This window comes from Rhea americana, unplaced genomic scaffold (genome assembly GCF_003343005.1).
Source record: "Rhea americana isolate MKP2758 unplaced genomic scaffold, rheAme1 scaffold_69, whole genome shotgun sequence".
In the NCBI taxonomy this organism is placed as follows: domain Eukaryota; kingdom Metazoa; phylum Chordata; class Aves; order Rheiformes; family Rheidae; genus Rhea; species Rhea americana.
In genome coordinates this window covers 4,038,205-4,062,941 of record NW_028186856.1, presented here as the reverse complement: position 1 = coordinate 4,062,941, position 24,737 = coordinate 4,038,205, and the positions used below count along the sequence as shown (strand labels likewise).

The 24,737-nt window shown below is 45.6% G+C and overlaps 1 protein-coding gene across 1 annotated transcript; it reads right to left on the bottom strand.

The window, feature by feature from the left end:
- Positions 1-702: 702 nt before the first annotated feature.
- On the bottom strand, positions 703-23,212 carry LOC146586455 (solute carrier family 23 member 1-like). The gene is made up of 12 exons (XM_085321242.1): positions 23,159-23,212; positions 19,819-19,965; positions 18,266-18,423; positions 14,572-14,731; positions 12,747-12,928; positions 8,992-9,112; positions 8,334-8,490; positions 7,829-8,082; positions 4,421-4,585; positions 3,585-3,693; positions 2,436-2,531; positions 703-971 (listed from the first exon to the last, which is right to left on the bottom strand). The coding sequence occupies exons 1-12, from the start codon at positions 23,210-23,212 to the stop codon at positions 703-705; spliced, it is 1,872 nt and encodes a 623-aa protein (XP_085177368.1).
- Positions 23,213-24,737: the final 1,525 nt, after the last annotated feature.

Here is a 24,737-nt window from a genome sequence, read left to right as displayed (position 1 = left end):
AAAGCTGGTTCCCCTATGCCTGCTCCCAGCAATCCCAGGCAGGGTTCATTGCAGTGAAGTTCATTATTTCTGTAATGTCAATAGCCTAAGCGAGGTCTCTAGATTTTTTCTGCAGGTGCTTCTCCCTCCTYAGGCTGCAGAAGACAATCCATCTCATTAATCTCAGACAACTCTTAGAGCAGCATTCATCTGATCTTTAAAAATGTCATGGGAGCTAACTAGAGGTTCCCATTTCTTTTCTTTGGTCAGAATAGCAGCAAACTACAGGCTGAGACGAACATTGCTGCTGCAGATCTTTAGAGTGAGGGGGACGCACCTCAGCCCAAGAGACACTTGAAGGTGGGAGAGAGCCCACAGAGGGGTCTCTGGCCCCATGAGCCACCACAGAAGGGGAAAGGAAGGTCTCTGCTTCAGCTAAACAGCTGGGGGACACCGAGGCTCAGCACAAGGAGGGAAACTGAATGGAGTTTGGTGTTCTCCAAAGCTGGGTTATGATCTTCCTGGAGATGGACAGGTAGAAGCAGAGAGGTGAAAGAAAAGTGACTCCTTTGAGGTTACCAGTGGCTCTGGGAAGAAAAAGGACATGTTATCAGCTGTTCTGCTCCAGCCTCTGGGAGCTGCCACCTAAGGCTCAAATGATGGGGCTGCAGACACAATTTTCAGACCTCTGCTTCAGAGATGACTTCATCTTCAGGCCAGAGCTTATATCCTTGTATCAGCACCTATCTCAGGAGCTCTTTCCAAGCTTCCTTTAACGCTGCTTTCCTGTTTGGCAGTCTTTTGTTCATCTGTTCGCTTGCCTSCAGGTGGTCTTTTGGGGCAAGCAGGGAGATACCGAAACCAAGAGACAGCACAGTATTTGGTGCCTATGCCAAAGGGAAGATCATAGACGTTGGAAACAAGCTGAGAGTTGTTCCCCTCTTCCTTATGGCTTTGCTTCCATGCCAGGAGTCCTCGCTCTTCCTGTGTTCCTGAAAAAGAGAAAAGAAGATCATTACACAGAAAACATTGAAAGAGATGTACCAAATGAAAGTAAGTCTGCTTTGTGCACTTCACACCCACTCCCCCTATCCTAGCAGACCCAGTACAACATAGAGATCYCATGCACTTAAACCCCTCTGGCTTCAAAGCTTGTCACAAAGATTACCTAACTGCTTGTTAGACCACCTGTCTTCCTGCTACAGCTTCCCTATCAGCAGTCTTCTCCACTGCTTTTCACATGGATCAGGTATACAGAAACAGGTTTTCACAAGCAATGRGGGAGTCCAAGAATTATTCAAAGGGAATCACAAAGTGCTAGAAAAACAAGGCTGGATGGTAACTGCTGAGTTACTGTGGAGCGAGGGGAACAAGATTTCAGGAGCAATTACTAGCTACRGGTGTTTACATTGGCCAAGGCATTGCTGAGTGCCTTTAATTGTTGGCAGTGGCTGAGTTCTTCCTGGGGTGAGTGAGGACACCTGTAATAACTGCCTGGAGGAACTGAGGACCAAAGATTACAAGAAAATTAAAGATCTGAAAGGAGACTGGCTTTTCAGGAAAACTGAGACAGAAAACAACATAGGAATCTAGTTAATGGTGTGTCCTTCCTGCTTTCTTTCCYTTTTTTTTTTTTTTTTCCTCCTCCTACAGAAATGAGGTTTTTCTCTCTTGTTCCTGCTCTGTCTCTCCCCAAGCTTGATTGAACTCAGAGCTTCTCCACTGGCAGTGAGCGCTAGCAGCAGGTGCTATATCCCATCTGTGGYCATGAGCCTTTCCTGGTGCTTTCCATGCCTGTGGCACCAGGGCAGGCTTAGTTTTAGTAGCTCTTGTAAGTAGGCACACCTTGGCACTCTGCCTACAACCAAGCAAGAACTATTTTTTTTCCTATCTCACAATGTTCCCTGAGGTTCCAAAACACTTTCTGAAATCTCAGGACAGGACTGAGGCCTTCTGAGAATTTATGGGGGAAAGAGGAGAAAAATAAGTTGATAAAAGAAAGAGGATTGAAAAAAAATACCCTCAAAATCAAAGTGGCTGYGTTGTGCTTGATCTGACGTATGAATCTGAGTATATCACCATCAAGTAAGGGCCCTTCCCTCCAGTTGCCTCTGTCTCTCCTTTCAACTAACAACACAACTTTAGCCTGGTATTTTCCTTAAAAGATATTATTGCAAATAAACTTCTCTTCAGACCAGGTTGTTCCTAAAATATCAGTAGTTTTTGATGAACAGCTGTTTCTTCAGCCAGAGACCATTTCAGCAACARGTTCCCTATGTCTCCTGTTCTTTGTCCCTCTCTGGGAGGAGTTCAGGGACACGGTGTTTCATAGTTGCTAGCACAACTCTTACCCGCAGAGCTAATCCAGTAGTAATAAAGACAAAAAAAAACCCACTAAGAAACAAACTCTAGGGCAGGCAGAGCCTAGTAGTTTAGCTCTTTGCAACAAATCCTACCTGGAATGGTGTTATCAAGGAGAAACCCCAAGAATCCACCCACGAACATGCCAGTGGTGAGAAGCACCTGTATCACTTGGTCCAGCTGGATGATTCCTAGCAGAAAAACAGCTTTGGGTAGCAATGCAGAGAGATGCATGTTTGCCAAGCAACAMAGCCAGTGCCAAAAGGTTGCAAGCTGCATGCCTGTTAAGACAAGACTTGCAAATCCCAAAGCAGAGCCTAGCATTTGGCAATGCAAGGGAGATTGATCTTCCTGCTAATTGCAGACCTACAGTTTTATTCTGCATAATTATTCATTGACACAGCTGCCAGTGGGCAGGGGATGACTCACAAATACCTTAAGAGCCTGTCTACAGTGCAAGCCGTCACAGCACTGTGACAGGAAGAAACCTTCTTCTGCTCCAAACAGGTTCTGCACYTCCGTAACATAACGCCAAGCTGTTCCCTACAAATGCACAAGCTTCACTCCCCAGAGAAATACAGGTTTATTTAGCATGGGGTTTCACTCTAAGTTGATCAGGTATGCTGCTTCTCTGCAAGAGCTGACAGATGTGAGCAAAATAACCCAATGACATAGAGCATCTGATAGAGCACCTAAAGCACATCTGATTTCTGGGCCCAGCTCTCTCACCAGTCCAGCCTGCCATATATGCCTGTGACAGAGACATTAATCACCAGAGATATACTGAAGGGTTAATCGTTCTAGGGCTAGAAATGTCGGTGAATTTATCTTGACAAATTAGCAGATGAGCCTGCTTGTGCGGTTTGGAAACACAAAGTTTTCCTGTCTGTGAGCACATAAGAAAGCCTGGAGATCTTGAACAGGAGTCAGCCGCAGGCTGATGCCCTCCTGGGCAAGGCCTCACCCTGGAGCCCATCCCAGGGATGCGCACTCAGCGATCCTTGGCCAGTCGGGAGCCTGCTAGGGTCCAGAGGCTAATCGGTAGCAAATTTCCACCCCAGAGCTCTGCAGGAGAGCAGAGGGCAAGAATAGCACACCTGAAAGCAACAGGCAACAGTCAAAGCACAGACTTCAAGGTTTTTATTTGGAAAACTGCATTTTGAAAGAATTCTTGAGATCGGCCTTTGCTTCAGTTTTATGCTACAGAAAATAGTTCTAAAATGTGATGTGATTTCATTTCTTACCTGTTTCCAGCAGTTCACTGTTTTTGTTTGCCCAGTTGGGAATTGTGAGGCCAGCAAAGACAGAAAACCCAAAAATAAAGATGTTTCTGGAGGAGTTCATATCTGTATACTGCACAGAGAAATTGTAGACGTTACTGTTTGCTGTTTAGGTGACCATGAGATGTGTGCACAAACACAAAGCCAGTGACAGGTGCTACAGTAGGAAGTTGTGTTTTAAGGTGAATCAAAATTAGCAAAAGCTTTCAGGGATGTGTATGTGTATATGCATATAGGGGCAATTATATAAGGCAGTTACAGTTAGATGGCAAAGCATGCCATRGTCTCCATTCTACTGCTTGGGAGACTGAGGCACTGAAAGAAGGTGGGATTCATCCAGCAAACTACTGGGCAAGCTGGAAATGAAAGTTGTTTACCTAAGCCCCATTCYTGGCTTGTGTCCTCCTCCCTTGAACAGACACGTGCCTGGGGTGCACCCATACCGTAGGATATAGCAACAGATCAGCCATACAGGCCATGATAGAAACTTCCCCCTTGTGATAACAGCTTGCTTCAGATAAACCGTGAAAAGAGTCTGAATGAAGCCAGGGAGCAGCCCTGACCCACTAGGTTGTTAGTAACACCACTACCTTGAGCAGCAGCAAACTCTGTCCCAACCATGAACCTCTCTGTGGTTTAGCCCTCTGGGTCTATTGAGTCCTCGGCTTCTCCAAGGAGCTGCCAACACAAATGTTTGCATTTGCTGCAACTCGTTTACATTTGATTCAGCCTGATAAGAATCTTACTTCAAAATGAAGGTGCTTTCCTTGAGGATGAAATGGTATTCACCCAGCTGTTACCTGCAAATTGGAAATTCCCACTGCTGTGATAACGCCGAACATCACTAGGAACATTCCTCCGATCACAGGGGTAGGTATGCTAGCAAACAGAGCCCCAATTTTCCCAAAGACGCCGCTCAGGAGCATGGCACAGCCACCAGCAACTATCACCATTCGGCTCCCTACCTGGGGCAAGAGCAAGAGGACACAGAGTCATGTGCACGGTACAGAGAGGTGGAGGAGGGATGGCTCCATGCAGCAAGCGCACACCTGGCAGGCAGTCATTGCACCTCAGATAAAGCACTTTTAATTGCACATTCAGCTCCAAGGTTCAGATACAGCCTTGGGTGAGCATGTCCTAGCTGAGATGTCCTCACTGCATGGGAAGCCTCTGTATTTGCAGACTGGTGAGAGTTATTACAAAAGCCACCCTGGGAACACTCACAGATCCACACCCATTTATTTTATGTCATCCTCTTCCCTACTATTGGCAAGGACTTTAACTGTTTGCTGCTAAACAAAAGTTTATCATTAAGCTAAAAGCTCAATAACCACCACATGTGGCTATGCTCTTGTTCCAGCCTAGAAATGTCTCAGTATACCCACAAGCTGGGGCTGCAACTACCTACTTAATTTATTAGACAATATTTCTACTAGGATTTAGATGTCCATCTAAAAATGTGTTTCAATCARGTGCCTGGCACTGTGGCCTCCATTTCCTCGGGAGCAAGAATTGGGAGAGTAGAGCTGGCTGGACAAGCTGTTTGGATCGCTAGCTCCTGGTCCTGGCATATTCTTTCCATATTTAATAAATGGCTAGCAAGACCTGGAGAAGTCAGTCGGTCTGCCCCTATCTGTCATTACCCATCTAGCTTCAGTGAAACCAGTTTTGTCTCATTTTTTCCCCTAGGGAGAGCCTTTCCTTTGTCTGGCACTACAACAAAGATGGGGTGAAGCACCAAGTCACAGCTCTTGTGCAGATCTGCTAGAGTATGTGAACAGGAAGAAAAAGAGTATCTGCAAACACATAGGGATTAAAGAGACATTTAGAGGTTATAGAAATTAAAAATAAATAAATAAAAAACAATATTTATTAGACTTTCAATTCAAGATGTGTATTGTCACACCAACTCTTGCAAGGCTTAAAAATCATGCTAAGATTTACAATGTTTGTGTCTTAGGCAAGGCAGAGGAATTCTGTAATCCTCCGCAAACATTTTGTAATTCAATTAATTATTTTAATCTTGCCTTGCAAATATCTGAYGAATGTTGTATTTCCAGCACGGGCTTTTTGCCAATGCTTTCAACAAAAACATTTCCAGTAACTGGCAGTGTCCCTTTTTGAATATTTCTTGATTGTAAATGAATAAGATTTTGTGGGGAGTTTCAAAACAAAATCATACATACTTTTCCCTTTGCCATTGGAGGTGCTTTTTATATTCCTTGACTTTAAAGGTTGGGTYGTTGTTGTTATCAAAAAGTGGAATTTAATAAAAGCCAAAGGATCTGTTTGTTCCAGGCTTAGAATGAAGTTTAAGATTCTTAACTTGCCAAAATTACAGATTACCTAGCATGTGGAGCTGGCCTTAAAGGCAAATTAACTAATCCATTGATGCCAGAATCGAGAGCATATGGTTTTACAGCCTGTAGGTTAGARTTTTTTTCAATTATGTCAGGAAAATAAGATACTCAGTTCTTCTTAAGGTAGAAGAAGTACAGTTTGCTARTACGTATATGGTGGTTCTGAGGTCTTTACCTCTCCTTAAAATTCTCATCTTATTTTCTTGAAAACGAGAGCTCGGTGTTGGYACACTGGACTTGATCCACTAACTTAGGCATAGGTGTGTTGTGTCTCTTCAGAGGTTGTATCTTGGCAACTTCTCCTTTGCTTTGTCTGCCAGCCCCTGTATCTGAGATACCCAAAGACATTTCAAATGGTGCTGGACACATCTATTCAAGCAGGGAAATGAGTCCCTTGTGTTTCCATTTGTTATGGAAAGATGCATTTCCCATGCAAAACCCAAATGAAATGAAATCTGCCTTGTGCTCTCAGCACCCTCRTCTATCCCAGCCAGAGTCTTTCCACTCTTTTAAGACTGATTAAAATGAAGCTCTGCGTTTTCTGAACTCTTAGGTGCAAATGAGTAACTTTTCCAGAGGTGRGATCTCAGGGAAACACCTCCCTCAGAACAGAAAAGGTGACATGTCTGCCTGAAGGCACAGGGCAGACACAGGGAGAATGGGCTGATCTGGTAACTCTGAGTCTGGGCACCTTTGCACTGTGCTTACATCCCACATATACAACATATGCCGCAAACTCCTTGTCTTGAAACAAGGAGCTCAGGCACGTGGTCAGTATGTACAGACCACATAGCAACAAGATACGTGGGGTGAGAGGCTAAACTGGCCTCCATGCAGACATCCAGACAACCCTCTCTGCCGGAAACAACCACCTCACTCAAACACCAAGGGTTCAGTCTGCGAAAAATGSTTATTGTGAGTGAGGTTTATAAAATCCCGTGAAATAAACAATATTATAGAGTGGGAGCCATAAAGCAATTTCTGTGTTTACTTACTGTCTTGTGGCTCTGCTGATATGACCTCAATAGCTTATTTGACAATGATTTAAAAATGTTTTCTGGATGGCTGYTGGATGTACCCTTTCCCTGGCTATAAAGCTGAGTGAAAATCTCTGATCTGATTGTCAAGTTTATCTCTAGAAATTTCACTCCCTTATAGGAGCAATAAGATACTCAAGRGATTCCTGAAATTTTATGGGGAGGTAAAAAATATAAACCTTTGTCATCACRTTTTATAATTGCAAAAAAACAGTCTACCTTTCACATGATCGCCACCTTTGGGTTATAAAAATGTGGAATTTGAAGCCCTAATAAAGATTTCTTATATTCCTCCTCTCCTCTCCTCTCCTCTCTTCTCCTCTCTTCTCCTCTCCTCTGCTCTCCCATATTAAGGAAAATAGACATATAGATAGATGGATACATAGACAGATGGATAGACAAATAACTTTTTGATAAATTCAGTTCTCAGGAAGTTCCCTAGTTAGCTCACAGCCTAACATCCTCTCTTCAGTCTTACAAACCACGAGCCTTGAGTAACAGCAGTGTATACCTTTCCGACATTCATGMGGTGACTCAGTGGGAATGACTGCTTACGTTACATGATTTGGACAGTCTGGCTGAGATGGTCACCAAGTGCCCATGGGCAGCAAGACCTTTTTCTTTCCCCCCCCCCTTTTTTTTTTTTTTTTGACATGGCTTGCCCAGGAAGAGCTGGGCTAAGATTGGTTCCCAGGTCCAGCACGTGTCCAGTGGATGCTTGTAAACRTGCCCTCAGGATATATCTCTGAGTGAGCTATGACATTCCTCAGCAAGTGATGTGACGGGGACATCCCGCTGCAGCGAAACTCACCTTGGTGATGCCCAGGGCGCCCACGTTCTCGCTGTAGGATGTGGTGCCGTTGCCGGTCCCCCAGGCCCCCGCCAGAAGACAGCCAATGCCTTCCACCCCGATCCCGCGGTTGATGGCGTGCTTCGGTGGCGGCGGGGCGCCCGACAGGCGGGCGCACGCGTAGTAATCACCCAGCGACTCCAGCATGGAGGAAATCACCCCAGCTATGATGCCAAATACCCCAGCCAGGCTGATGGTTGGGACTCCCCACTGGCCTGCAAAGAAAGCTCAATTCAGGGTCAGTGGCAACAAGTTTGCTCTCAAAGCTACTGATGGACAGAGCAGTGGGGGCACTTCCAAGTGTTTTGCCTCATCATCCAGCCAAGCCCAGCTGGGCTGCTTGGGGTCCTTTCACCTCCCCGTAGTGCCCATGGGTGAGGGCACAAGCCACTGGGGCCCCTCGGAGTGGGAGCAGCAGGAGCAGTGGGAGTAGCAGGTCACGAGGCAGAGGCGGGCGCCACGCTACCTGGGTAGGGGAACCGGAACCAGGGAGCCTGGGACAGGACGTCCCCTCGCGTGTCAGTCCGAGCCAGGTGGCCGTATCCTGCCGGGTCCACGGGGAGCACGTCGGTCACCGTGAGCACGTAGCAGAGCAGCCAGCTCAGGGAGAGCCCCAGCAGCACCTGTCCGTCACATTCGACAGGGGCATCCCATTAGGGCACAGCCACATCTCCAGAAAGCCGGTAGGACCACCACACGGTGGTGCAGGGTTTGGGGCAGGGTCTCTCCTGGTCTGGCCGCCTCCCTCCCTCGTACAGGGTGGTGGTACCTTCCTCCCTCCTGTGCTCTCCCCTGCAAAGAGCAGTCCTGCGGGAAGGTGCACGGGGCAGCTGAAGAGGACTTGGCTTCATTTGGAAAGTGCTTTCTGATTATCCAGACAATGAAATAAAGGACCAGAGAAAGCAGGGATCATAGAGAAGCCAGCTCGAGCACACAGAGGTGGTGAGCAGCCTGCGTTTCTGAGATAAAGATGGCTTTCCAACACTAAGATGAACCCAAGCTGCAACATAGGCGAGACTGGGAACCCTTACTGTGCTGGAAGTGAGTGGAAATAACATTTAAGCCCAGACTRCCTGAACTGGATTAGCCCAGTCCCTCTGTCATCACTAGGGACCATAACTTACTGGGAAGATCTGGAAGAGGTAGATCTTAGAGAAGTAGCACTTCTTGCCTTTCTGGTAAGACGGCAATGGCACAGGCACATCTTTCAGGTACTGAGAAAATATAACTATGAAAGCAATAGTCCTAGAGGGAGGGAAAAAGTAGATCATGAGACAAAACATACCCCCCCAAAATCAGGCTCTCAGCATACAGGATGATTCCCACTCTGGGAACATTATATGCTRCCTTAAGTTTTGTTGTGCTTGTAAATGCTTTTTTCTCCTTTTTGTTCCAGTACCCACATCACTGCGAAGGTAAATCACTGAGTATGATACCATTGCCAGAAGTATAAAAATGATGCTGAGTAAAAGAAAGATGTGAAAGACCTGCAAGGTCCAGGTAGGCTATATAGGAAGCTGTCCTTGAACTTCTCTATATAATTTAGATGCACTAGAAATACAGGATTTATTAGTTTCCTGGTTTCAAGTTTACTTATGCTGCTTTTAAGTTGCAAAGAGTTCCTACACAGCAAGGAGAAAAGAAAGAGGAAGTCACAGCGTTTCGTTTCACATTGCAAGGGGGCATGAACTCACTTTGATTTGCCTATGCAAGTTCTCGTTTTGAAAGAAAAAAAATATGGCAGGACGGTGGGGGCTGCACGTCGCGCCCTGCCGTCCTCCCTGACGCTGGGGTCTCGTTCGGCGAGTACAAAGTAGTGCCCCGGCGCCTGCCGAAGCAGCAACGYTGGCCCTAGGGAGAGCCCTCCAGCGACACGGCCAGGGCACGGCTTTCCGGTCACACGCAAAGGGCAGAGCACGGCCGCCCACCCTGCCACAGCCACGCCGTAGATGGGTTGTCCAACGTAGTGGTGGCCCTGTTTGCCCCCAGCAGGCCGCAGGGCTCATTCTTGTAGAGGTGGCCACCGAGTGTAGCTCCTCTCTCGCCTTGGCCATGGGGCTGTAAGTCCAGAAACCCCAGTGCAGGGCTGCAGGCAAACAGCATCGGGTTTGCCTTGCATGCRCAGCTGAGCGTGTACTCACAGCAAGCCCTGTCTTCCCTCCATGCTGCTTCACTCAGGAAAGGACAGCCGGGACTGGTGGTAAATTAAGCTGCTGGTTGTGGTATCTAGTGGGAGGCTGGCGACTGGGTAACCCACACCAGCTGCTCAACTCCAAAACAAATACAAATTATACAYAATGAGTGAATTATTTGAAATAGGATTTGGCAAATTACATTTAGTAACTTTGCACACTGATGTGAAGAATTGATAGTTTTCCATGAGTGAAATGGTAAYGTGAGCCACAGGTACAATATGGATGCCCACCTGTGCCCCACATATTAACTCAAGGCCTGGCTACCTGAGGAGCTCAGGACTCTAGAGGACTCAGAAAGCCAGGCTCTCTCCACCACAGGGAGGCTCTTCGTCCTTTAAGGACATGAAGAATGCTAGCAGTGCAGAGGAAACACTAGCCTCCCCTCTCTGCAAAGACATACTGCAACATACGGCCAAAGGCTACGAATCATCAATCAAAGCACTGAGTGAGGACCAGAAAGTTCGAGGAGGACCTGCTTTGTGTTCTTTGTTTCTAAAGCAACAGGGCCCAGGCCGGCTGCGTCAATGCACATTTCACGCATTTGCATTTACAAAGGGTCTCAGCAGCTTTATGAATCAGCGAGGAGCAGTCTTCTATCTTGGGTAGGTGTCACTGCTTATTCTTCAGATTGCCTGACACATCCCATTAATAGATGCTATTTTCAGCTGCTTATAATTCTTCCTAACTCTAACAATTCAAGATGAAGTTTTCCATGGAAAACATCTGCCTCAGGCCAAATATTTCTGGAAAAATATATCCCAAACCTGTTTCCAATAATAACACTCAGGAAATAATAAACACAGCGTTGAGAGGTGATTTTACCTTGAACAGTGGGAGGCTCTGCCTACGATCTGAAGCAAAGACTTAAAMTTCAATAAGACTTGACCTTTAGGGTGAAGGATATTGCTCTTTCTCATTAAAATCTGCTCAAGTATGAACAATCTGTAAAAATGATCATTCATCCTAGGTCCCAAGTGCTTGGCATCTCTGAATTTAATGTTTGCAGCCCATAAATGTGCTGAGCTTTTTGAGTACTCCCAAGCCTYGTCCTTTGCCCAGTGATGAACTGTGTATGCACGATCATCAGGGAGCAGATGAGCACACAGTAGCCCAGGCACTCAAGGCAACAGCAAGTTTTGCCCACCATGAGTGCTGTGGGATGTGGTGAGGCTGGGTAGCAGGGCAAAGACCACAGGGCTTGTGTCTTCCCCCTTCTCTGTTATGACGCTTTTCCCTTTCCCTAGTGGTACTCCCACAGCATGGAGGAGGCAGCCTCCCGGCAAAATAGGACACAACCCAGATGATAGCTCAGAGCATGGTGATCAGGTTGGGGCAAAGAAGTCTGAGTCACGAAAGAAAGGACTGAGATTAGCACAGGCAGGAGATGGGATAGAAAGGGTGGCCAGGGTTGAGGGCAGGTGGTGGACTTGGATTGGAGGTGGGAGACCTCGCTGATGGCAGCTGGGTTGGGCAAAGAAGTTAAAGAAGGGCCTAAAGTTAGGAGCCAGTGAGTGGAACAGCAAGGCAGAAAGAGGAGATAGTCCAGACAAGGCTAAGGAAAGGGGTCAGGATAGTTCATTGGGGCTGGAGACTAGGACAACAAGTCAGAGATGTTGTGGGAGAAACTATGGTTAGATGGGAAGCCTGGGGRAGCAGACAGGGCTTGGGGTCTTAGGGAATGGGAGAGGAGAGACCAATTACGTGAGGAAGCGGAGGTGGAGAACAGTCTGATTCAGCAGAGATGGGGCCTTGGACTGGAGCTGTTGGGAGGCAGAGCAGACCAGCTGGGTCAGGAGGAGCACAGCCAGGAGCACAAGCCCAGCTTGGGGCCAGAGCCAGGGTGGGGAGCATGTCCCCCAAAAGCACACTGCCTCCCAGAGGCTGGAGTCAAACTTGATMTCTGTGTCTCTAAAGACAGCTCTGGCACCACTAGCTACAGTGAGAGTCTGGTGACACTACCACCACAGTGAGAGTCCATAGGGCAGAAAATAAACTAATGTTGTACATTATCCCAAGCTCAAGTCTACGTAATGGATATGAAAATCAAATCTGCAGATGAACCATGCAGTGGCATTTCTACCCTTTTAATTTGTTTCTGGAGTGCCAAGGAAATTCTACCATCAATCATAACAGCACACAGTACAAATGTCTCTTAAAGAGCACTCTTAATAATGCAACGCCACATGCACACAATGTAGATATTTCCAGACCCCAACACCCTCCTAGGAGAAAACAATTCCTTCTAGTAATGCAAAAACAATATATACAGCTATTTTAATTTGSGGAATGCCTAACTTGGAGCACTCAACTTTGTCATTTTAGGARTGTCTTTTTAACTTAAATTCTAAGTGTATGAGATACTATGTGTGTGATAGAAATTGCCCCCAGGAATCACCGTAGAAGAGATTTTTTTGCTGACCTGTGACCTCATGGTTTTCACAAAATCAGATTTTTCAAACCTCATTCTTGTTTTTTGCTCTGTTCTTGATTTTGCTGAAGGCTCTAAGCTCCTGGAGAACAAACTATGCCATATTGGTGTCTTGTATAAGCCTGTCGCATGTTAGTATTCAACAAATAAGTCCTCAATCCCAAGGGAAGCCTGCTACAGACTAWAACATTTTGCTTTATATTAGAAGTAGATGGTCTGTGTACATACAGCTTTCCCAAGGGGAAGTGAGACTTACGTGAATGATATGCCCCAGTGTTGCCCAGCATCATCTCCAGCTGAGTCAAAGAGAGGTAGTGCAACCAGGGTGATGGTTGGGGCAATTGTCAGAGGGCCAATGAATCTCATTAGAAATCCAATCAGGCCGGAAAATCCAATGAAGATTTGAAAGCAGGAAGCTACAATGATAGCTCCTTGCACCTGGAAAAATGGAGGAAAAGAACAGAGGCTGAAAGGAGCTCCAGCTGTTAAGCCTTTTCTTAGATAAATGAGCACAAAACCAGCGTGAGAGCCAGGCTCAGCTCCCAGTGAYGGACAAGCATGGAGGCTTCGCTCTGATGACAGCAGGAGCTGTCTGAGTGTCATGCATAGAGAAGGGCCACAAAAGCACCAGCATATCAACTCCCCCTTGGCTGATGGGTTTGGATGGCCACCAGGACCAAGTGCCTGGTTACTCAGAATCACAGAATCACAGAATCACAGAACGGTTGAGGTTGGAAGGAACCTCTGGAGATCATCTAGTCCATTCCCCTGCACAAGCAGGGTCACCTAGAGCATGTTAGACAGGATTGTGTCCAGGCAGCTTTTGAATGTCTCCAAGCATAGAGACCCCAGAACCTCTCTGGGCAACCTGGGCCAGTGCTCAGTCACCCTCATGCWAAAGAAGTTTTTCTCTTGTTCAGACAGGACTTCCTGTGTTTTGGTTTGTGCCCATTGCCTCTCGTCCTATCGCTGGGCACCACTGAAAAGATTCTGGACCTGTCCTCTTGACACCCTTCCTTCACATACTTAYACACATTGATAAGATCCCYCTTYAGTCTTCTCTTGTCCAGGCTGAAGAACTCCAGCTCTTCCAGTCTTTCCTCACGTAAGAGATACTCCAGCCCCTTAATCATCTTAGTAGCCCCTTACTCATGTTACCCCTACGAGCCCCATGGCAGTGGCTTGTCAAGGGAGAGGAGACAAACACACTGATCACGTCCCATTGTCTATTCAAATTGTCTTTTGGAGATGCTAGGAGGTTTGTGCTCAGGCAGACCTCAAGCAGGTGAACACAGTGCTGTATCCCAAGTTCCTTGTACTGCACAGCCCACAGAGGAGGATGTGGCTAATTGGGCATTGCAGCACATCGGTAGGAGAGGACAGTTACAGCCAGGCCTCTGTTTTTTGTAGAATATTGGTTTCCCCCAGGGGACCCACTTACCACCCTGAGCTTCCCTGTGTTTGACAATCACTGTTTAAGTAGCCAGTGGTTACAGCCTGAAAGTTGGTTTGCTGCTCGTGTCAGCTCCAGCCAGGAGACTCGGTAAGGCTCCTCTCTGCCGTTGCAGATGGAGTGGTAAGTCCTGGCCTRGTTTGTCTGAGGTGCTGAGCACTTCCTCTCCCTCTGGCCTAGGGGGAAGAGAAATACCCCCAGCCTGGGGATAAAGCCAGAGACTTTGAAGGGACCATCAAATCACCTGAGGACTATATGTCCTGTTGTACARACCCCTGTTTAAAAGCAGCAAAGCACTTTTCTGCTGGGGAATAGATGCTAAGGGAGCTGCAGTAGGATGAGGACCAGAGTCACCTGGTGGTGGGGGGTTCTCAGGCACTTATGGCCCTGCCATGGTCAGGAGCTTTTGTGAAAGAAAGCAGTCCTGATGAAGAACAGGTATCACTGAAATTACAATACGGCTACGCAAACACATATATCTGCAGAGCTGCTTGTCATGCAGCCTTCAGTCTGCCCTGACTCAACAGTTTCTCTTGGGAGAATCTTCTCCCCAGATCCTTATCCACTCAGAGAACCATTTATCATGCTTCTAGAGCTGGGCTCAGCACAGCCTGTCTGCAGGGATTACCTCTCGCATCCGTGTCTGCCAGACTTCAATGAACTCTGGTGAAGAGGCATTCACGAGGGTGGCATTCTCTGTCCAGGCAGGGCACTTCCACTTGGGGAGAGACAGCATAGCCAGCGTGGGGGTCAGGAACGCAAAAGTCCCTCCTTGGATAATAGGCAACCTGGAAGGAACCCAGAGGGAAAAGCTGAAGAGTGTGAATGCTAGGATCTGAGCTCTGTAGGATTAAGAAAGAGAAAAGTAAAATAAATTGAAAACAAATGAAAAATCAATCTACTCAAGGCCTCTGGCAATGCCTTTAGAAACGTTCTGGCACGTCTCCATCACTGACAATGCTTGGGAATTGTTGCCCATTGCACTCAAAAGCAATATCAGGGAAAGCCCAGGTTCAAACGTTGAAAATTGAAAGAGAAACTGGTTCTGGAGTCAAATTCTGCTACTCTGCTTTAAGGAAAAAAAAAAAAAAGTATTCTTAATGTGTGATCAGATCATTTGTCTGACCAGATGACAGAGCTGCATATAGTAAAACAACAAGGAAAAGAAAACCTGGAGGAGAAGACCAAGGAAGAAAGAGGTTGAAATTCTCAAGAAAAACTTAGCACAGGTGATACTTTTAGGCACAGATCTTGCCAAGCTTCATTTTTTTCCTCTGTTCCCTTCAGCTGCCTCACTTTTCTTCATGACCTGCTTATAAACATGAGCACATACACTGTTTATTCCCCACATCATAACCATCTTCAGACTGGAGGTAGAAACTGGGACTTAGCTTTAGTACAGTGAGTTTTAAAGCTAATTCCTCTGCTTTGTTTTCACTGACACAGGAAGGGAAACCTGCATGAGCAGCTCTGAGCACTCTGCTTTGGGGAGAGCTCAGCACCTCCCACATGCTGCACATCTCCTAGCTTAGAGGAACTCTCACTCTTGAAACCCAAGCTAGCAATGACCTTGCACCTTCAGCGGCATTTGGACGTGGCTTGGTATAGGGCTTTATATATAGGGATCAGTGCTCCCTTCACTCTTGTGAGCTAAGCCAGACTTCTTATTTATTTCACATACGGACAAATGGCCACATATATCTAAAAGGCCTAAATGACTCTTCAAAGACACTGAAGGTACTAAGCCCYCATTTTGGTGGAAGATGTTTGTTGATGAGGCCATTTCTCTAGCGCACTTCAAAAACCTGAATCTGTCTGTCAGCCCAGGCTGACCCAGCAAGCTCTGAACAAGTTGTCACACCTCAGCTTCATTCTTGACAGACCATTCCTGAGAGCGGTTCCCAAAGTAACTTCTCCTTGAGCTGGAAGCTCCTGTGGCACCTGCTTAGAAAACCAGTGSCATGGTGACCCAAGTGCTTCAGCAGAGAAAAAACTTCCCTGAAGAAGGGGCATTTTTACCATTCTCTGGAACACACTGGCATAGCCAGTGTACCAAAAAGATGGCATAGCCTTATCAGTACCACCCCTTCTTCATCTAAAATAAATATTTATACCACTACTCTTACTCATGCCATGTACATCAGAACCATTGTTCAGGACTTTGGCAGCAATTTACATTTGAATGTCAGTCATCCATGGAGTCACTAATTTATAGCATTCAGTCGAACATGTTTCAGCTTCCAAAGAATCTTACTAGRTAAGGAAAAAAATAAACAAAAAGAAACACAGAAGGCCCAAAGACATGACTGTTGACTTAACAACAGATTTATAGCTCATCCTGTGTTAGCCCTGAAGCTAGTTTGCAGCTCATGGTGACACACAGAGGAGACACTGGCTTCTTTCCAGTGAGGTTAGAAAAACAAAATGCTGTAGGCTTAAAGAAGGAAATGTTGTGCTCTGATGATGTCTGAGCAAGTGCCAAGGGGGTTCACTGTAATGATAAGCAATCTATGCCTCCCTCAGGAGCCTCTTGGATACAGTCTCTCCAGTGACTGTTTGGAACTCATCACTGCTTTTTCATGCTGTATAACGTGACTGAGCTGCAGGTTAAAGTGGGTCAGGCTTTTCCCTGGGTTATTGCTTCTGGAGGGCTGCTCCAGAATTCCATTCACTCTTGGTAGGAACCTCCCAATTTCCTATATGTGTGGCCAGTTTCTATTTGTTCACATGCCAACATTGTCTTTTAGCTGAAACAGTTTCTCCCTGCTTGATCCAATCCTTTTCTTTTCCAGCCTAATTGTTGACCACAGCCATACCCCGCTGAGCCTCCACTTTGCCAAGCTAAATAAACCAATCTCACTCAAATTGCTTCTGTAAAACGAATTGTCTCCTTTCCTCATGCCACTTTAATGGCTTATCTCCATTCATCTTCTCCTCTGAATTACTCTTTCTTACATCATGACCATCATGAACTGTACATAGTACTTAGCTGAGGGCTCCCAAAGGTCTCAGACAATAGCACTGATGTTTTCCAAGAAAAAGCATCCCCTCAACCTTATATTTACTGTTTTCTTGACTGCCATGTTGGTGGCTCATGGTTGTCAACTACTGTAAGGTTTGAAAAAACAGTAAGAGAAAAAGAAGAAAAAGAATACTTCCAACTTTCTCCTCAGGCTTGGTTTCCCTTCTTTAGGAACATCATAGCCTAAGTCCCACCTTTCCAGCAGGGAATGCCCTCATACCTTTAAAATCTGGGCTGGTGGCAAGGCATTCACATTCTCAGCTCAACAGAATCATTTTAAGCTTATTTGGATCTGTTGTTCCTCATTTAGCTGTTCAACTACAAGAAATAATGCTCCCTGCTACTCTTCCATTCTTGGCTAGCCCAGAATCGAAGGTATCACAGCTCCTAGGTATTCACAGAGCCATCTGGGATGAAATCCCATCTAGGAGAAATTCCAAACTGAATATCCCCAATAGCCACAGATAATAAAGGTCATAGCTGTACACTCRATCCTGAATTTAATTGAACTGAGAAGAGCCAGATTCCCTCTTTCACAGCCAGAAAGGGTGACCTGGCCCACGCGACACACCTGTAATTTATGAGAAGTGGAGCCCTCTTGGAGGTGAGGTTTGTCTACAGCCATTTCCTGTAAAGGAAAAGTTGCAGTGGAGGAAGAAGCAGGAAGAATAAAAGCTTTTTATGAAAGTGGCAATCTAAATCTTTGGAAGAAAGGGAGTGCTTGCAGATGKCTCTTACAGGTACTTCAGTTTCAGGGCAGGTCCAAACTCAACTTCTTGTCACTTACCCTTCAACAGTTGAGCAATGAAGAGGATTTACTTTGATTCAGTCCAGATTGTGTCATGAATCCCTGACATGAAAAGGGGTACTACATAACTGGATACGCTTGAGATATGCTTCTCCCATTTATTCCCTGCCCTAGAGTTTTTCACAAAGTCTGTCTTCCCTTGGTCCTGGGCCCGGATCAAAAGGGTCCTACCTCAACTTGAGCATTCCTGACATATGGAAGGAGCAGATACAGTTTACTGCATACTTTAATAGTTTACTGTTTGCATGATAGATTCCTTACTGTCACAAGAAAAAGTGCATTGGGAGACACAAAAGTCAGAGCACTTAGTGAGCTGATCCTGCAGTATCATGTACAGTGATTCTRGGATGCTTTGGCATGAGCCTGATTAGCCAAAGGTAGCAGATAACCCTCACTGATAGATAAGTTCAACAGCAAGCTGGTCACTGAGCACATAGTAATTGAATCTACAAATGATTTTGTCATGTGTCCCATTTCTGGCATTTGGCCTACCTGACTCCAAAGAAGACTTGCAGTAGGGTGCAAATCCCCGAGACAAAGAAGATAGTGCTGATCAGCTGGCTCTGAGTGAGGAGGTCATGTTGGAGGCACAGTTCTTTGGAGAGGATCAGAGGGATGGCCACAAGACCTCCCATGGCCGTCAGGAAATGCTAGGAACCATAGAGAAAAATTCAGTAAGGAAYGATGCAGAACTGGTCATGTATTATTACTGCGTTGCTGAGGGAAATCTAAAAGTAAGTTGTGGATCACTGCTTGTGTGATACTAGTATTACTCATGCTCCTGTTTYTTAGCCAACCTTAATTCTCTGCTAGGGACTCTTTCGAAGTACTCATGAGAACTYAAATGCCATCCACTAACTTGTCCCAATTTTCATGCTCAAAAACCTTTTGTAGTATTCTAGACTCCTCAAATTGCTGTCAGAAGGGACCAGGTTATCCCCGGCACCTGCAGACAATGCTGCTGGGGATGCTTCTGTAAGGAGTGAGGAGGAGATGGAGAATTTCCAGGGCAGGAGAAGAGAGTCAACAGGCTAGATGAGTGCAAATACAAGTTTAAATCCCTCTCTTTTTCACCAGAAAATAAAATGTAAAATGTTACCAAACCAGAGCTACCCATTTTTTTGCTATTAGTAGCATTTTTTACACCATGTATTTACTTATTTATTTATAAATAACCTCTAAAATAAATAACAAGCAGTGGAAAAATCAGGCCCTGTATTTTTCAGAAGGGTCATAGACATATTTCTACAATGACCTTCGATTAATTACCAAATGTGAAAATAATTTTTCAAATATAATTTTGCTTTAAATGTTGACCTTATTTGCGGTGAACAGTGGAATCCAAGGTCATTTTAGTTGCCACTTCCCAGTTCTCATCTTGTAGCACAAGACTGCAATGATGGAAGTGACAGCACTTGATAGCTCACAGAACTCATTATAGGCATGTTTTATTAAAATAATGATGGAGATGTGTTCATAAAACATTCTTTTCATACAGTTTAAATTTGAGATTGCCATTTAAAGAAACCAATACAAAATGTCCACTCAGCTCAGTCCACCGTTATCTTAATCATCCTGAGGTGTCCCTCCACTGAGGCTCTACACCAAGTGATTTTGCATGTCATTACTAATGTTGGGTCATTCAACATGCACTGCCATGGATATGGACCATCACAGCATGGGCCTTTCTCGTGCTGTCTCTGCTTAGCTAGGGATGGCAGAAATTCTGAAGCCTTTAGACATTTGGCTAACTGTAGTAGAGGTATCTATCTATCTAACCTATTCTTATTAACTATTTGGCTCTGATCCTGGGACTCTGCCTTCCCATTTGCACTTCAAAGGGCATAGTGTAATCATAAGCATAAGAATAAGGATCAGTGTTCAGGAGATGGTGGGAAGGATTTAATCGCATGGAGATCTGATCCCACAGCTCTAGTCATGCCTGGAGAATGTAAAGCACTTCCAAATTCAGGTTTCACCCCCATTAACTGGTTGAAAAGCCATTAAACTCCCACCCACTTCCTCTGCAATTCTCCCAGTCTCACTTGAATGCCCAGCAAGATGCACAGATACCACGGTGGTATATCTGTGACGGTGTATGCCAGCTTGCTGCTGTGGTCCTCACCCCTGCCTTCCTTTGGGCTCTGGGCAGCAAGGTTGGGAAAGGCGTAGTAGTGGCTCCCGTCTTCACCCTGGCAAGCAGGAAAGAGCTTTTGTTAGCCAAAGCCTGACCCAGTAGGCACCAAGCCGTTGCCTCTCCTGTGACTGTGCTCCACGTCTTGTGGGAACACTTCATCTGTATCTTTCAGCAAGGCCAGGATAAAAAAGAACAAAAGGGGGAAATTAAAACATAGGTAAAAAATTTCTATGGAAACTGTTTATAGGTGTATGTATAGCTAGACCAGAAGAGACACTGGACAGCATCTCAATTAGCCYCAAAAACATATCTGGAAAAAATGCATTAGCATCATTTACGTTTAGTTGGCAATGGAGTAACAAGAAAGAGTGCTACAGGTTAATCCATGAAATCTGCATTATCCCCTACTGTCTGTTGTCCATGGCTGTCACCAACAAGCAGTGTTTTTGAAAAAATATCCTAAAACAAGTGAGCAGCAAATAATTACAGACTAGAAGCACGTTTTATATTTTATTTTCTTCTCTTCAGTCTTCTCTTTCTAATCTCCTTAGCAAACACTCTAAAATCTTCCACCTTGATAAACACATCTTCACTTTGTCATATTAGAAAACCTCTCTAATACTCAGAGCCAGGTGAAACACAGCAAAATCTATGATCTTGGAGACTCTGCGCCCATTTTGAAAGAGGACACGGGCAAAAGCAGGGCCTATTGAAACCCCCTACACATGCTGCTGGAGGCATGTTGGTCAGAGTAGCCACAGAAAAAGGGGCAAGCTGGGCACTCATGCAGTGGGTCCACCCTTGGCCAGGGTTGGCTGCCACCAAAGAAGTATCCTGCTGCAATGGCATCACTGAGGACTGAGCAAGTCTCAGACCTCGATGTTGCAGGGAGCTGGGTAGGAACTGAAATAGTTCCCCAGAAAGGTGCAGATTGCCTCCCAGAAGCCTCAGGGCTCTTGGGGGAGCTGTACTTGTCATGAAGCATATTTATATAGAAATTTATTCTCCCAAGAAAAGCAAAATACTACTTTGCTTCAGTTGCCTCAGTTTTTCAATGGAGTAATTGCTCCAGGTTGTCCTCTCCTCCTTTGGCACCGCTGCAGCCCTCTGTGCACACAAACGTGCCACCCCATGCACACACCTCTCCACGCACACATCACCCCAGACGCGTGCGCGCGCACACGCACACACACACACAAATCCCTGCATATGCACACACAAAGTTTTGATCCCAATCCAAAAGCCTATTAAGATCCCCAACTATTTRTTTCACTGAAGCTTCTCTAGCCAGCGAGTCCTCAGCGCACTCGGAGCAGGGGACCTTTTCTGGGCTGGAAAGCTTGGATCTGGCAGGCAGGGGCAGAAGCCTATCTTGCCCTATTCTTTTCCCAGTTTCCCAACCAGCTTGTCAGTACCAAAATTTTTCTTTTCTTTATCCTTCAGTCTTACTGGAACCTATAGACCCCAAAATGCCTAGCAAAGAAAGCTGTCTGCAGTACCTGTCATGGTCTAACTACCACTGCAAACAAAAACTSACACGGTAATCAGGAAATAGGGATGTAAAATTAATATTACCTTCAGCTGCAAATATGCAACTACAGCTTACTAAGCCTGGAGAACTGCATCATTTGCCTGAAATCTCGATTTTTCTTGTCTCTCTCATGGCTGAGTCTCCAAAGTCCCATTTAAGATCACACTGTTAAAATGCACTGTCTAATACCTTTTAAAATACAGTGTATTTATGTAGTCTAGGCAGGCTGGGAGCATTACAGGTACTTAAAAACACATAGGTGAGGGCAGAGTTAATTCAAAGAGAGCTCAGGCATGAATCTAAAGAGCAACAGGCATTCCCGAATAACTCCCTGTGGAAGCATTTTCATTTTGGAACAAGAAAGCCTGAATATTAGGATTAGCAAATGTACAACAAGGTACTTAAGCTTGCTCATGCATGGAGTTTTTTGGGGGAGAAAGCTATTCCTGAACACCACCACACATGGATGGGTGATAAGCCAGGCGGGCAGCAGTAAGCGCCTTTTCTGCAGCAAGCCTCCCTCTGCCTCCCCTGGTCTCAGCAGGGACAAGTCCCCACAGCAGCCACCCAGCTTGCCATGATGTTTCCCAGCCCAGCTATTTCTGCAAGCTCAAGKGTCCAGGTTGTCCCCTGCCTGCTGTCAGGTGCCAGGCATGGGATCAGGGCCCTCGTCAGTATTTCAGATAAGCTTATCAGGAGAGCAATAGGAAACTGAACTGCTGGAACCACAGATAGGAGATAAAGGTGTGATTCCCGCCCGAGGGAGTTACAAACCTSGTCTGAGTTACTGTGGAAGAGGCAGAAACAGAGATGACTAGTAATAACACCAGAAAAACTCTGCTTTTCTCCGAGCTCTTTTCCAGAGGATCTGCCGGCAGCTGGCCCACAGCGGCACCCTCATCTCCACCACTTGCAGCAAGCTGGCCAAGAGTTACTTGGGGAATGGGAAACTTGGGCACTGAGAGGTTAAATGACTCCTTCAAGGCCCAAGTTCTGCCCTGAGGCAAGTGTAGGGTTGCAGAACCCTACGCTTTCACCCTTCTTGTGGGCATATGAGCAGCTCTTCTAAAGTAGCTCTTTCTGGTGGAAGTTGCCTCTGCCCTGAGGTGGGAACAGAGCTGCCATGCCCCACTCCTGGTCCTATGACTCTGTCACAGCATGCAGTATTTTACATGCCCTGTATAACTCTCAATAATATTCATTTGCAGGTGCTTTTATTATCCTATAACCATACAGACTGCTCTCCACAGCTGACCCTCGAATCCTTTCTTCAGCCATCTCTCTGTCAATTTTCCCCACTAGAAATAGATCCAGAAGACAAAGAAACACATTCTTCACCAGTCTAAATTTCACTTTTTCTTTTACTTATTAAAGCTACCCAGGGACACAGCCACAAAGAGCCACAAGCTCAGTTCCTTTTCCACACAGATACTTGCACTGCCATTCATCTACTCTGTCATTYGATAAATAATAGGGAGAAAAGAAGCAAAAAGAAAAAAAAAATCCAAAGAGTAGAAACTACCTCAGGTCTTTAAGAGTAGTAAGCTTTAGTGAGGAAATTATTCCTCAGATTCCYGTTGATAAGAGCTATGATAGATGTTCACCCACAAGCATCCTTGCAGCCAGTCCAAAACCCCCTGGCTTTCCCTTTGGCTTCTTTTTGCAGGGCTCGCACCAATTTATACCAGAGTTAACCTTCAGAGAAGAGCACACTCACCACGAAGCTGGGGTTATCTAGCCCGTTGAGCTCTTTGTCTGAGGAGGGGGTCATGGCTTCTGCTTTTCTTCACAGACTTCCTTGAAAAAGAAAGACAAATAAAAAGAGGAAAGCCTCCAAAATTGCCACTTGTCCCAGTCAAGGTTGCCCTAAGGAAAATGGGTGAAAAGAAGCAGAAGCTGGACTTCAGGAGTCCACCAGCGCTCAGTCCTAGTTATTCRTGTGAGCAGTATCACAGAGGCATTTCCTTTCCCTTCGGCTTATATAAGTGACTCCTTTTCTCCAGCTGATTAGAGGACCGGCATTCAAACCGAACTGGAAAGCAGCCCTTCCCTGGGCTGAGTGAATCAGTAACTGGTGACAGAAGAAACTTCCTCCATAGGTAAGGATGCAAGGGGGTATCCAAGAGGTGAGACATTTCCCTGTTTTTCTGGCACAGCCTTCAAAAGTGTTGTTTCATTATTGATCCAACAGCAATTTGCATTTTCCATGTGGGCTGGGCCTATTTGAAGAGCTTTGTGCTGATCTCTAGAAAATTCAATTTCTAGATGGTTTCACTTATTCTGCATGTAGATGGCTGTGTATTTTGGCTCAGGTACACATGTCGTCATCCTGTACGATAATCCTATTACAACATGAAAAGGAGGAGGATGGCTCTGGGAACCTATTATCAAGTTATCAGAAGATGATACCAGAGAGGTTTAGAAGATATAAATAAGATATTAAAACTAAAAAACCACAGAGCATAGTCCTTACACGCATAAGGATCCTAGCTGAATGGAAATAATCAGGTGACCTGAGGCACACAATTTAGTTAACCTTATCTCAATAAGCTGCAAATAGCGTTAATGCTCCATCAAGCCATTCCAGCCACCCTCCTCAGATTAAGTATTTGTTTAATTTAATTTAAKGGCTTCCCAAGGCAGTAAACAGCACAGACCGGCTGCAGAGGGCTCCCGCGGAGAGGGCCACGCTGATTGCTTACACACAGTGATCGCTCACTTGGAACATCTCGTCTCCTGGTTTCCAGATAGGAAGCAGAAAAACAGAAAGAAGCTCTGTTCCCTAATCATCGTGTAAAGCATTCGTACCCTCAGACCCCAGTCCCAGCTCTGCCTTTGGCTAAATAATCCTAAAAGTCCATTACAGGGTGAGACAGCTTTGCCCCAGACACCACCAGTGAAGCAACAAGCTGCCAGAAAGCTACAGCTTAAGGCATTAAAATCATCAGAAGTTTACAACACTGCTAGATCTCCTGCCTGAACTCTCGTTATGTAGGGCTTTCCCTATATATTTAATTTCATGAGGTGCATTTCTAGCCTGATCTTGGCATGAGGATGCTCCTTTTGTGTAAGCTCTGAACAAGAATTATTTTCCTGGTCAGACTACTCTGGACACCTTCACCATCAATGCTACTGATTCCCAGCACAGAGGGAACATCCCAAAACCACCTTCTTTTACAGACATGCTCATTTCTTACTATCCAGTGACTGTATGGCTGTGGATCATTATGTATCCATGGCTTCACATGGCATTGTATATATAGACAGTGTCTATTAAGCAATACCAGCGAGGATGC